This window comes from Leptidea sinapis, chromosome 43 (assembly GCF_905404315.1).
Source record: "Leptidea sinapis chromosome 43, ilLepSina1.1, whole genome shotgun sequence".
NCBI classification, from domain to species: Eukaryota; Metazoa; Arthropoda; class Insecta; order Lepidoptera; family Pieridae; genus Leptidea; species Leptidea sinapis.
Genome location: NC_066307.1, coordinates 2,486,217 through 2,500,499, shown reverse-complemented (window position 1 = coordinate 2,500,499; position 14,283 = coordinate 2,486,217). Strand labels below are relative to the sequence as shown.

The window sequence follows — 14,283 nt, the reverse complement described above, 5'->3', positions numbered from 1 at the left end:
TACCACTCTATTACATCCTTAGTCCATTTCTCTTTGTTCGGTCCAGTCCAGTTCCAGTCCAGGTCCAGTCCAGTTCCATTTAAGTTTTCTTATTTTTCGTAACACGTCACTGACTTTTGTTATTTTCCTTACTTTTGCAGTTGTCCATCGATCTCGTAGTCTTATGTTAAGCATACTTCTTTCCATGTTGCGTTGACAGACTGCTAATTTTTGGTTGTTTTTGCTTGTCGCAGGCCAAGTTTGACATCCATAAGTAAGACATGTATTATATAATTTGCTTTTTATTGCCATAGGAATTGTTTCATTTTTAACTATTTCTTTTAGAGACCAGTAGCGTTTCCAAGTGTTGCTTATTCTTCTATCTATTTCCTTAGAATACTGGTCTTTTATTGAAATTATTTTTCCTAAATATATATATATTCATCTACATATTCTACAACTTCTTGTCCTATTACTATATTTTCCTTTGCGGCATTTGTCATTAATTTAGTCTTAGTTGGGTTCATTGATAAACCTGCTTTCCTGCTTTCAAAATCTAATTGTTGCAACATAGTTTATAGTATGCACGGTTTCTTAGCAAAAATGACTATATCGTCAGCAAATCTTAAATGATTTAGATTCAATCCATTAATGTTTATTCCAAAATTTCCCCACTTTAAATTCTTGAATATATTTTCCAGCACAGCTGTGAAGAGTTTTGGGGAAAGTGGATCGCCTTGCCTTACGCCTTTTTGAACTCTAAATTCTTCACATTGTTGCTCAAGTTGGACTGTTGCTGTGGTGTTCTTGTAAATTTCTTTTATGATTTCTAGATATTTTCCTTTTATACCTTGGTTTTCTAGCGTTTTCCAGATATAAGTGTGACTCAGCGAATCGAAAGCCTTATTATAATCGACGAATGCCATATAATACAGTTGTCCGTATTCATTGAGCTTTTCAGTTACTTGCTTCACAACATGGAAATGGTCGATGGTAGAATAGTCGGCGTGAAATCCAGCTTGCTCTCTCGGTTGGTTTTCTTTCAGGTGCTTTGATATTCGCCCGAGCATTATTTTTGAAAACACCTTGTATAGATTCGACAGGAGGCTTAAAGGTCTATAATTATTTATTTCATTTTTGTCCTCTTTTTTGTGTAACAGGACAATGGTTGATTTCGTCCATTGAGTCGGTAGTTTTTCAGTTGCCACTATTTCGTTGAAAAGATGGGTCATATATCGGGATATCGCAAGTAAGAACTGTTTTAGTAGTTCGTTAGATATTTTATCCTCTCCAGGAGCTTTACCGCTTTTTTGTGATGTTATAACCTTTACGACTTCAGATTCTAGTATACAAGGTGTTTCTTCTTCTTCATCGTTAGCTTCCTTATCTTCTTCTTGTGTTATTCTGTCTGTCTCTGTATATAAGTTTTTGTAAAAATCTGTCGCTACTTTCGCTATTGATAGCCTCTTTGTTGTAATTTTTTCGTTTTTCTACTTGTTTTTAGTTTTCATGTTGAGTATCCATTGTGTGTATTCTTTTAATTGTTTTAAGCCTTTCTTAATTCCACCTGTTTTTTGTATTTGATCCTTCAAAACTCTCAGTCTTCCTTTTTTTTTTATGTTTTCTAATCGTTCCTTGAATTTTCTTACTAATACATGCTATGTTTTGTTTGTTATCTTTTCTTTTGTGTAACATTTTATTTCTATCTTCCATCAGTTTTAACGTTTCTTCTCCTAACTTATTTTTCTTCACTTTTTTTGTATTCAATTTGTTTATGTTTATAAGTTTATTTTCCAGAAGATTATATTTTTCCTGCACTGTTTTAGCGTCTTTTGTTTCATTTAGTGTTGTCTCTAGATCATTCAATATTATTTGTGGTATCGGTGATGTTATTGTACTTTTTGTGTTAAAATATATAATATGTTTTCTTGATTTCTCGTTTATGTCTTATATAACTCCTCTTACCATTCTATGATCTGTATTGAAATTTAACTTATTAACTACTTCAATGTCATTAAATATATGTTTTCTCTTGTTAGTATAAAAATCATCATTTCACTTGTATCTCTACCATTCGGTGCAAGCCATGTCCACTTTCTCGACTTTCGCTTTTTGAAGAAACTGTTCATTATTTTTAAATTGTAAGAAAAGGAAAAATCTATGAGTCTTTGCCCGTTGTCGTTTCTGTAGCCACTACTGTACTCACCTAAGACAAATTCGTCTTTGTTTGTTTTCCTACCAACCTTGGCGTTAAAGTCACCCATGGCAATAATATTCTTCTTTTGCATTAACTCAGTCATATCTTTGTAGAATTCATCTTTCGCTAACTTTGTATCTTCTTCGCAGGGTGCATGTACTTGGATAATCGACCATGGATGTTTAGATTTTGTTAATCGAATGTTGAGTACGACGATTCTTTTTGATATTCCTTGGAAACTAATTATTTTTTCTTTTAAATGCTTTTTTACCAGAAATCCCATTCCATGTATACCTTTCTTTTTACCATAATAGTAAAAAATGAATTTCTCATATTCTCTTATCTCTTCTCCTATTCTTCTTACTTCACAAAGATCTATAACGTCCCATTTTATATGTGCTATCGCTTCTTCTAGTTCTTGTAGTCTGCTGTCTGACATTAACGTTCGAACATTTAAAGTTGCAGTGTAAATCTTATTGTAATTCCTATTTTGATATTAGGATGCATTTTTATGGGGGGGGGTGGTGGTCGTGCAGCCCCACGGTGACCAGCCGGATTGCGGTCGTCCTATCTCTGGTTGCTAATGTTTAGTTGCTACTTAGAGTTATATGAAATATTAGTAATTGAGCTTGACCTTGGTCTCATCAAATCGAATGCGCTTTTTCTCTTTTCCTTTATTATAGAAGTGTTGGTTACTGTCGTCTTTTCAGCTCGATTTTTAATGTCCGGCGAGGTTAGTTGGTCTCTTTTTCTCTTTTCATTGACTAGGGCCCCTTCCTTCACTACTAGTTGATCGTATTTAATGTATGCGGTGTTTCCTTTCGCACGTTCCTCTATTAGTTTCGGCTTTAATTCCCTTCTTTTTTCTAGTACTTCTTTAGGAAAATCTTCAGTGATGTAGCCATTTTTCATGTCCTTTTTCTTTTTTAATATCTCGCTTCTCTTCCAGTTGTTTGCAAAATTAATGAGAACCGGTCTTATTTTGTTTTCTTTGAAAGAACCTATGCGGTGAATTATGGATACATCGCTTGCTTCCACGATAATTTTTAAATCTTGCTTAAAAATGTCTTCGACTCTCTGGAGCAACTCAGAAGAAGAGTCCCTTTTCTCTTCCAAACCAAAATACAGGACATTGTTTCTCCTTTTTTCTTTTTCGATATACTCAACTTTTTTTTCTAATATTTCTATTTTATGTTTCAAAATTTTGTTTTCATTTATTAGTGGTTCTAGTTTTTCGTCCATTTTTTCGAATATTATATTTGTTTGCTTTTCCATCTCTATTTTCATTTGATCAAAAAGTATTTTGAATTGTCCCTCCATTTTAATTTAATTACTATTTTATTTTATTTTTTGTCACTGGCAACACTCTTTTGACGTTTGTTATTGTCACTCTGTGCAATGACGTCTGTCGGAACTTCAATGGAATGTCAATGTCACTGACATGATTCACTTATTTTAGTTATTTTCTTATAACCTCAAAATAATGGAGTATAAAATGATGTTGATAATTATATATTTACTTGCAATTTTCACGGTGTCTATTTACCAAAATGTTCGGTGTCACTTGATGCTTATGTTGTGATTTACAATTACTTTCGGAGGACGAATTGCAAGGTAATGTTCACTCTTTGGCAACCACAGACACAGCAAGTGGACATAAGTAGGTATTAAACTCGTTTAAGAAAATTTTACATAAAGAAATACAAGACCAAAGAAGACAGTAGATCAAAACTGTAGCAAACATAGCACGAGTCAGAGAAAAAAAATGACATTTTTTTATGCGCGTTTGATGGAGAGCTCAATTAGCTCCTTCACTAACATTCATAATAAAGTATGAAGATTTAGATTATGGTTATTACCATAGGTTATGGATTGGACTCCGCTGCGCTCAAACTAGATACCGCACTACCTAACAACAATAGAATTTTTTATTTCAGCAACTATTAGATGCTTGTGAACGTGGCATCTTGACACTAATGGCGTCTATAAGATTTTGTAACATACTCTTCATGTTAGTTTACATTGAAATTAATAAATACAACCATATATTTTATCAGTGGGAGGCTCCTTTGCACAGGAAGCCGGCTAGATTATGGGTACCACAACGGTGATTTCTGCCATGAAGCAGTAATGTTTAAACATTACTGTGTTTCGGTCTGAAGGGCGTCGTAGCTAGTGAAATTACTGGGCAAATGAGCCTTAACATCTTATGTCACAAGGTGACGAGCACAATTGTAGTGCCGCTCAGAATTTTTTGGGTTTTGAAGAATCCTGAGCGGCACTGTATTTTGTATGGGTAGTGTGTATCAATTATCATCAGCTGAACGTCCTGCTCGTCTCGTACGTTGTTTTTATAAAAAAAATATGCCATCTATATAGTATAGTTGTAAGATTTCAGATGGTGACAATTTATACCTATACCTGAAACTCAATTTAGCAATTTAATATGAAATCGTAAAATAGTCCTTCATAAGCAGCTCGAGAACGCAAAAGGATCCATTTACTAGCTGGACATACGAAATTGCTTCTTTTGGATCATTTATTAATATGTTAGGGAAATGCCAAGGTTAAACTGAAAAAAAAACTACGTTTAAAAAACTTAAAAAAGTAAAAAAAATTTTAACAAAAAACAACCGCCTTCAAAAACACTATTTCAAAACAATAGATACAATATGCACTAAAAAGTATAAAAATAATTGCGTATTTTTGTAAAATCTAATTAATTAATCTATTTCTAGTTACGATTATTGTCATTTTTGGAATCGGTGTCCTTCCGCCGCGACTCACTCTCGCCTCTCGCCTCCTCACAACTCAAGCAAATATCACCTATGTATGTAGTTACATGTATGTAAACCTATCTTGGATGACAATATATATTGTATAAAATACGCAATTACTTTTTATACTTTTTAGTACATATTATTATTTCCTATCACTTAACCTAACTTAAGTCTAATGACTAGAGCTTAAAACTAAGGTAAATAAATACATAGATATGTATATACGTGTATAATATATAAATATAAATATAAGAGGGGTCCAGGGTGGGGGATCTCGGATAAGGAAAGGAGAGAGAGGAAATTGGAGGCCAGTTTTCGCCGATATATTAAATGTTCTTGATGGCAAAGAAGAAGATTTTTGCGTGGTATTATTTATTCACATAAATAAAATAGCTCAGGTTGCATAAAATATCCAATGACTTTGTTACAATTGTATAATTAACCAGTTAGATAAATTGATTGTGTCCGCTTATTGAGGTTCCGGACAGAAGGACGCTAAAATTATTAATAGATTATTATTAATATTGTCTAACCTGGTAGTTCCAGTTTCCTATCCATTGGTATTCTTAGTGAGAAAGTCTTCCTAGTGATAGCTGGATAATATGGTATTCATCATTTATATGAAACGCAATATAATACAGTGTAATGTTTCAGTAAGTCTTACACTTGGAGATACTTGCCCGTGGGGCTCAGGAGCGCGGAAATTGAACAAAGTACTATCTACGGGCCTCAATATGGCTACTGGAAACCCACGTGTTGACAGCTATTTCGGCCAACGGATCAGCTTAGCTATCCAACGTAGAAATACTACCAGTAATCTAAGTATTGTAAATATACTTATTATTAGCATAATTTTGTTTAAATTAGAAATATCCTTATTAAATAGCTATATAAATGAGTAAACAAAATATTTATAACAAAGTAATGAGATGGATTATCATCAACATGGATAAGTTAAGAGACGCCTTTTGGAATATGGACTAGAATGTGATACGTTCCGATGTATTCTTACAAATTTTGAACATAAATATGTAATAAGAGCAAATTTTTCTTTCAATACAAGCGGGCAAGATGCTCATATGACGAGAGGTGGTGAAGCAACCGCTCATGGACATCCGCAACAACGGAATAAGAGATGCACTGGCGGAGTTTAAAGGTGGGAGTTGGCTCTAAGTATCGGATCCCGGTTCCGGAAAATTGCAGCAGATAATTGATTCCACAAAATGGATTTGTGACACAAAAAGTTTCTCGAAAACAACGTGGTTGTAGACTACCAGACGTCAATGCGAAGCAAGTTGATGTTCGGTGGAAGAAATCGGCTGCTGGTATTAAGCTGCATGCTCTGAGTACTAGCCGTGTGTAAACTGTTTTCGATACTGGGTTAATTAGGATGGCCAAGCTAGCTAATCACTATCACGATTTTCAATCGACTTAAAAAAAAAGTTTATAATTCGGTTGTATGTTGTGATTCTTTTATTTGTTTCTTACCTCATATCACTGTCTTGCATTTGTCCAGCAATGGACGTCTTCCGGCTGATGAATATGATGTTCACTGTCCATTATGGATAGACTAAAAAAATTTGTTTTAAAGCCTATACTTCCCACATTGGCCCCATTACAATGAAAACTTTTACTTTTTTGTCTTTTTCTTAATATACGTTTGTGGTGCTTTTACATTTATTACTATAGATCTGATAGAGTTAAGAAATTACCGCTACGTCTTTTATAGGCTTAAGTCCTAAGTCATCTTTGAAAAAACTCGACATGGTTCTAGGTGCTATCTTCATCTCCCAAGATAAAATCTAATGCTTTCGGATAGGATCGGTGGAATTCTTTTCCTTACTGCTTTGACCATCAAGGAAACTGCAATTGATACGAAAAGTTCAAGTACAAATTTTAAAAGTAATTTATAACTATGATCTTGTTACATAGATCAAGGACTTCACAAGTAAGGTAATAAATAATTTCCGTACATCTTACAAGTAGCAGTATTATATTACAAGATCGTACCCGTAACGGGATAACTTACTTGGCGCATAAATAACTGGTTAGAAAATTGTAACCCTCAAGTGAAATAAAACGGAACAATTATTAAAAAGATCATGCACTTTGTTTAATGTAACAAAAGTCTGTGTTAACTTGTAATAAAATCTAATTGGCTCTACTATTTGTAAATAGTAGGTTTTGATAACATTGAAAAGGTTTAAAGAAAAGAAACAAATTTGTAAAATGTTTATATAATTTATACGTCTAGCCTCTTGCTATTAGGCAACGCATGAAATCAGGCCAGTTTCATTACTTTAGTGTGCGTGACAAGCTACGTCTTACACTGGCGATACGTATACTACTTCACAGTATGTACAAAGTTCACAGCTGTTACAGTGTATCGATATACATATATAAATTATCTGAGGTAAAATGTTTCTTTCCACTGATTTTTAATTGCTTTTTTTTTTCCAAAAAATCAAATCTTATGAAGAAATTTGAAACATTTTGAAATTTTATTACAAAAAAAATGCAACGCAAGCTAATAGCTTCATGCTCGTGAACGGGTGCTACTCGTGGCTGGATGGTCTTCTTACCGGGAGGTCTGCTTGATGTGTTTTTTATTATTATTATTATTTCCTTTAAAGTTAAAGTTATTATTTAATTTATTTTATAAAATGCTCACATAATGCCTCTATTTATTTACGGTATGTGTGGATTGATGCATCTACTATACTCAATAACTCTTATGTTTATAAGTATTAATTTACTATTTTTTTTCTTTCTTTTGACTTACTCGTGTAAGCCTTTCAGTTTTTGACATTTGAGTATTTTTGTTGCGTCACTTTGCATATATTATAATTGAAATATTTTGTAAAACAATTAAAATGTATATCTTGACTTAAAAGAGTGGCAATAAGTTTCTTGCTATTTCTTCTCATTAGCTCAACCCTTTACGAAGAAGCGGGAAATTCAATAAGAAACTTCAATAAGAACAATATTTTTTTTTTTTTTTGACATTCATAAGTGTCATTTCCGTGACCTACATGAATAAAGTGTTTTTGAATTTGAATTTGAATAAAAAATACGGAACAGATACGGTGCAGGCGGGATAAGTGTGTTAACATACGCGGTGAGGCAGCATATTGAACAACAGACACAGTTTAAGATAAGTATAATAATATAATATAATAAAATAAAATAAAAAAATAATATTATTTGAAAATTCCGAAAAATATACACCATTTAATATAAGTATAATAATAATATAATACACCACACAGCCAAATATACATATGCATCTACGGTTATGTGTTAAGCATGTTGGTAGTTAACCTGGTTCAATGATTTGTAGAATTTGGAGTGAAGTTACATATTATAGTGCGCTTGCGGGAAAGAGAGAAAAAGAGAATCAGCATGAATTAGGATTATGAATATTAGTTAACTGGCGCGAACACATTTGCTCTAGCTTCTTTCCACACTAGATGTATCCTGTACCTTCTTGCTCTTTGCTTGCAATTCAATAAATTCAAATTTATATAAGCCACCCATTCAAAATAGACTGCCTCAGACCTGAGAAGAACGGGCGCAAGAATCTCAGCGGGCTTTTTTTTATTAATATATGGATTACAATGTAATATTGTACAATAAAACAAATATTTAAAGTTACAGAGTCTGTGGTTGTCCGCTTAACACCCAGTCTGTGGGATCATTAAGAAAATCGTTTATGTTATAGTAACCTTTCCCACTTAAACGTTTTTTAACAATTCTTTTAAATTTCGTAACACATTTGTTTTGTATATTTTCTGGGATAATATTGTAAAAACATATACATCATCCAATAAAAGACTTACTTACTCGCCTCAACCGAATAGTAGGCGTAACAAATTTATGTTTCTTCCTCGTGTAAACATTATGATTGTCACAGTTTCAACAGTCGAAATATTTATTTCTTTAATTTTTTCTCTTCTTCTTAGGACCTAGGTTATAAATAGTGGGATTAGTCCTCTTCTGCAGCACAAAGACGGTATTAATATCGGCTGCACAGCCCCATAACAATATACCATAGGACATAATACTTTGAAAATAACTAAAGTGAACCAGTCGCGCCGTATCTATGTCAGATAACTGTCTAATTTTTTTAACCGCGTATGCTGCAGCACTAAGTATATTCGCCAATCCTTCAATATGGGGCCCCATTCCAATTCGGAATCAAGAGTAATCCCAAGAAATATAGCAGATTTCACCGGTTTCATGACCTCTCCGTTTAATAAAATATTTGCATCTATATTTTTGACATTTGGCGCAAATAATCTGTAGCAAAGCTAGTTCATCTACGTCGTCTGAAGAGATATACATATTATATTGTCAATATCACGCTCTACAATGACGTAAGTTGCCGTATGGTCGCCGCATCTGTGTAGCAGATATCGCGGCCGTATCGTATCTGTCCCTTACCTTCGCCTCGCCAACACAAAAAGAAAATCTTTTTGTGTTGCGCCCTATTGATATAATGGTCGCAAGTTTTAAAACTCAAGCAAGATTGGCATGTCGTAGTTAGGACAGGTTACGTTACGTTACGTTCGGTGAAGACTTGAGAATTGACTAAAAAACAGTTTTGGCCTATTTTAATAAGATAGACACAAATAAATTAGATATTTGAGTGCACACAAGTTTCAGAATCGGTAAATCTTAGGTCTTACCAGTAAATTTCTTGATTAACTGCATATTGGACTATTATCAATAAGAGTTGATAAATCTCAGGTCCTACTAGAGAATCTCGGGACCTCCGCACTTCGAGCTTTAACCATTTAAAGTTGGTAATTTTTATCACAAATTTTCATAATAATTTATCAAATTTATTAGTTAGATTAACTCAGTCATTTTGACAGAATGAAATTTAGCTGGAAACAAAACTTACTCATTTGTTTCTTTTTTTCAAATATAAGCCTTTCAATGACATCAACACCAACCAGATACATAATACAGACATAGTACAGACAATAAGATTCACTACATAGTATAAAACAAAGTCCCTTCCCGCTGAATTACTCTATGTACACTATGGTCTTTAAAACTACGCATAAGATTAAGATGTGTTTTTTTTATTAGATCAATGGTGTTAAGAGGAAGAGTTTATATCTATAATACATGCATATTATAGTAAAGAAACATTGACCATTTAAGAGGTTTCTAATGTGATGTCGTTATAATACATATTTTTTTACGCTACCATTTTAAACACTGGCTGAAACCTACGAGGTAGATCAAGATATTGTAATACAGTATTGTAAACCTTAAGAAGGTCTATAAATAAATCCGCAATGATTATGTCTATCTCTTAGGAATAGCCCACAATAACAATTTTTTTTTATCATCTACTTTTTACGAGAAATAATGGCTATATATAGTAATACAGCATTAATCCTTATCCAATTAAGTACCTTAAATACATTGTAAATTGAATATAGATCAATATAGCTTTTACACTTTTCTTTGTTTATCATCAGATAACTTTATACCAAGTTTATTTGTAAGGCCGATTAAGTTTAAACTATCAATTTTTGAAAGAATGAAGTCTGTCCGGGCAGCTAGATTATTATAAGTTTATACAGACTATATGTGAAAAGACCTTTTCATCGACCTATTATAAGAGATTAAGGTGCGTGTCTGTATTCAATAAGAAAATCACCACTTCTAAAAGCAATCATGTGTAACAGTATTCAAATTCCACCGTAGAAGCTTTTTTCTCAGTTCAATTATTGTACGTGAATGAAAAGCATTCAAGTTTTGATATAAATATGTTTAAAAACCGCGTAATACGTATGTGAATACTACTCACGGCTTCTTGTACGTGAGAATAATGAAAGTGAAAAGAGATTGCTTACGTGGAGCATCCGCCGTTTTCAATACGTTGGATAAAGATAAAGTTTCATGGATTGAGTCGTGCATAAAACACAAGCAATTAAGATTTCGTTCCCTCAAAAATTATAACCGCCTCACAAATAAACATGGTATTAAGTTATACCTAAGAATAAACCAAGAATATGCAAAATGTTTACAAATAGCCATTTTGCTTATGATTGGTATAATTATCACTATGATTAGAAATAACTATAATAGCATAATGTTCAGATCTTTCATATTAACTTGATTCGTGTAAGTTAGTTAACACTACAGCAGTGCATATATATTTATATCAATATATTCCATGAAGAATCTAGGTACATTTAGCGAATTTTCTAGAAATTGTGGTAGGCTGTTAACACAAGGATCAGACATAAACTCGTTAGTCGAGTAAGAATAACTGTTAAATAAAGCCTTTTTTGGTAAAGGTTACTGGAACATAAATGATTTGCTGACCACACGTCTTTTATAAAATATATCTCCAACATTAGAAATACCGCGTGTCTTGCGCCCATCGTTCTCGGGTGTGTTTCGAGTATATTTTCGAATAGGTTGTACATTCTGACGTTTCAGTCGAAGTGATTTAAAATATTAGTTTGGATTTAAAGCGAGTCACCTTAGGCAAAGAAAACATAGATTTGGTTCCACTGTGAACGTCTGGTTTTGGAAAAAAGTGGTTTTTCAGCTGCGGCACCAAAATTATTCAACAACCTCCCTCTGGAGGTATCTTATGTAATTCTATGTGCCAAAAATCTTTTTTTTAAAAAATTAAAGTTGGATATAAAGTAATATCTGCTTGTATGCTCTTTTGAAAACAAGTCTTAATGACAAGATTTGTTGATGCTAATGCTGTTATCACGGACACTTTATCATATTCACTATGTACAAGTAACTAAACTTCAAACTTTATCATATTCACTATGTACAAGTAACTAAACTTCAAACTTTATCATATTCACTATGTACAAGTAACTAAACTTCAAACTTAATACAGTAACACTGTTGCACTAATTCTACTTATATATTTTTTAATATATTTTTTAACTTTACTTATTGTTTCATATATTTTTATATACTCGTAATATATGACAATCAAAAGAAAATTAATAATATAAAATTTAGTCAGGTACATAATTCATAAAATTAAAATTTATCACATAATATTTTTTACATAATATTGATCAAATTAAAAATTACTTGATTACCTTAGAAATTATTTTGCAGTGATACACCAAGGCTGCATTTAGTGCTCGACCGACCGTGAGTGCTAACCGCGTCGGTCAAGTCGGTCATATAAACGCGTTCAGTCCATCGCTGATGAATTGCTACGCGCGTAGAGCTACGTCACGCTTACGAGAACCATCGGTCAAGCTCGTCGGTCCAACGTACGTCGGTCAGCTGACGCGCTATGACGATTGATTAGTGCGTTCAGTGCGACGGTGACCGAGCGACCGACCGTACGAGCGTGTGTAACATCGACATCAAAAATCGTGATCAAAAATTCGTGTTCTGGCGATTTTGAATATAATAATCTCTATAATAATTGGGTAGACATGATATCTTCTCCGTCATTTAATGCGTAATCGTTTGCGTAAGTACTACGCGCATATTAAAGAGGTTTAAAATGGATTCATTTTTCTTCGACCGACGTCAGCACTGACCGTTGGTCGAACACTAAATGCAGCCGAGATGATTACGATTCATGAGTGATATTTAAATTAATTGTTCTACTCTGATTATGTCAAACCTTCAGTTGTCTCATTTGGAATAAGTTGCAGGCGACATTACACGTGTGGACGCTTGAAAGCAACTTAAAAGATGTCTGCATTTAGCATGACAATATGTAGGCTATTATATATATGTATGTTGTCGCGATTAATTTAATTTCTTATTACCACAGAGTACTTATGTATTAATTACTACCAAATGTTCGTTTAAAATAAATTCTCATTTTTTATTGTAATTTATGGCGATCACTATCTTGGCGATAATGGCTTACACATTAAAGATAGATATGATATATATGCCGTCTGAGGAGTTTTTGTAGGACTATTTAAGATAAACATAGCTACAACGGCTTCTGTGGCGTACGCCAGAATAGCTCGCAGATGGCAGATTTTAATTTCGATAATTCACACAATATAATTAAAAACTGTAGCTTAGTTATTATTCTGATGTGTAAGCTATATTTTTGTAAAGTTTCATCAATATCCATTAAGCAGTTATTGCGTGAAAGAGTTACAAACATATATCCAAACATTCATACATTCTTACAAACTTTTGCGTTTATAATATTAGTAGGATTATGATACCAGTAACATTAATAATGTCCAAGATAAGAGATAATGAGACTATAAAATCAAATTTAAAACCACAAAAAGAATTTTTACGTATTATAATAATGTATTATGTAATATGCCTTTACATAAAGAGTATCCTTTGTCGTATTTTGGAAAAATCCAGGATATGGACCGATATTTACATAGATATATTATGATAAATCCAGCGGTTATAGATTCCGAATATATCTGTAGTCGGCTGGTTGAATTCAGTTATATGGATAGAACAATTTTGTATTTTAATTAATTGAATGGATAATATGAAAATTAATAAAATTATATTTTATTTAATTGGCTAATTTTGCCGAGGTCTCGGTTAAGACATAATTATATAACGCAAATGTTTAATAATAATTTAATATGGTTGAAATATATATAAAAGTATCTGTGAAGTGTACTTATGCTATTTTAGACTAGCTGAGAATATGTCAAAATTTTCCTGAGGAAATCTTTAACAACAATTGCTATTACATGAATTTGGGGGTAGTATTGTTGAAATCTGGACGTATCACTTATGTATTCCATCTACTGGGCTCCGTAATATTGCTAAATCTTTTAAAGTTGATTGTGTTAAATTTTATAATAAACTTCCAAATAAAATTATAATACTACTTATTAAAAAATTTTAATATGTCGTAAAAAATAAATTAACATCTAAGGCCTATTATAATGTGAAAGATTATTTGAATGATAAAGATAGTTGGAATTAATGTTCTAAATTTTGTTAATGAATATTGTTATACTCATTTGAATGCTATTGTAACTTTTGTACTTCATCCTGACTTGCACTAAATAAATTATAAAGTTTTACAGTGAATAACGATTTATTTTGACTTTGACTTTCACTTAAATACTTACTTCTGCTTTTACTGAATCGGTATCATTATTTAAGGCTCTCTATTGGGACCACAGATTTGATCAAGTTCAAAAACTTGTTAATTCTCTACAAAAGTCAAAAGTTAGAACGATAGGTTAGCTGATTCGATTCGGAATGCCGGTACAGTTCCGGGTGTCGGGACTTTTTTACTGGAAATTTCCTCGTATAATATTTATAGTATTTCAGTTATTAAAGAAAAACAAAAAAAACAACCGACTT

The 14,283-nt window shown here is 32.6% G+C and overlaps 1 protein-coding gene across 2 annotated transcripts in view; it reads right to left on the bottom strand.

The window, feature by feature from the left end:
• The window catches only part of LOC126977110 (carboxypeptidase N subunit 2-like), a 28,106-nt gene extending 18,362 nt beyond the window's left edge, over window positions 1-9,744 (bottom strand). Inside the window, exon 1 of one of the 2 annotated variants that reach the window (XM_050825812.1) lies at window positions 9,645-9,744. In XM_050825812.1, the coding sequence (XP_050681769.1) occupies window positions 9,645-9,669 (25 nt within the window). In that variant the 5' untranslated portion in view covers window positions 9,670-9,744. Of the gene's footprint in view, window positions 1-6,444; window positions 6,516-9,644 lie in introns of those variants that run through there. The other variant, XM_050825813.1, reaches the window with a different exon arrangement.
• Between the last annotated feature and the right edge of the window lie 4,539 nt (window positions 9,745-14,283).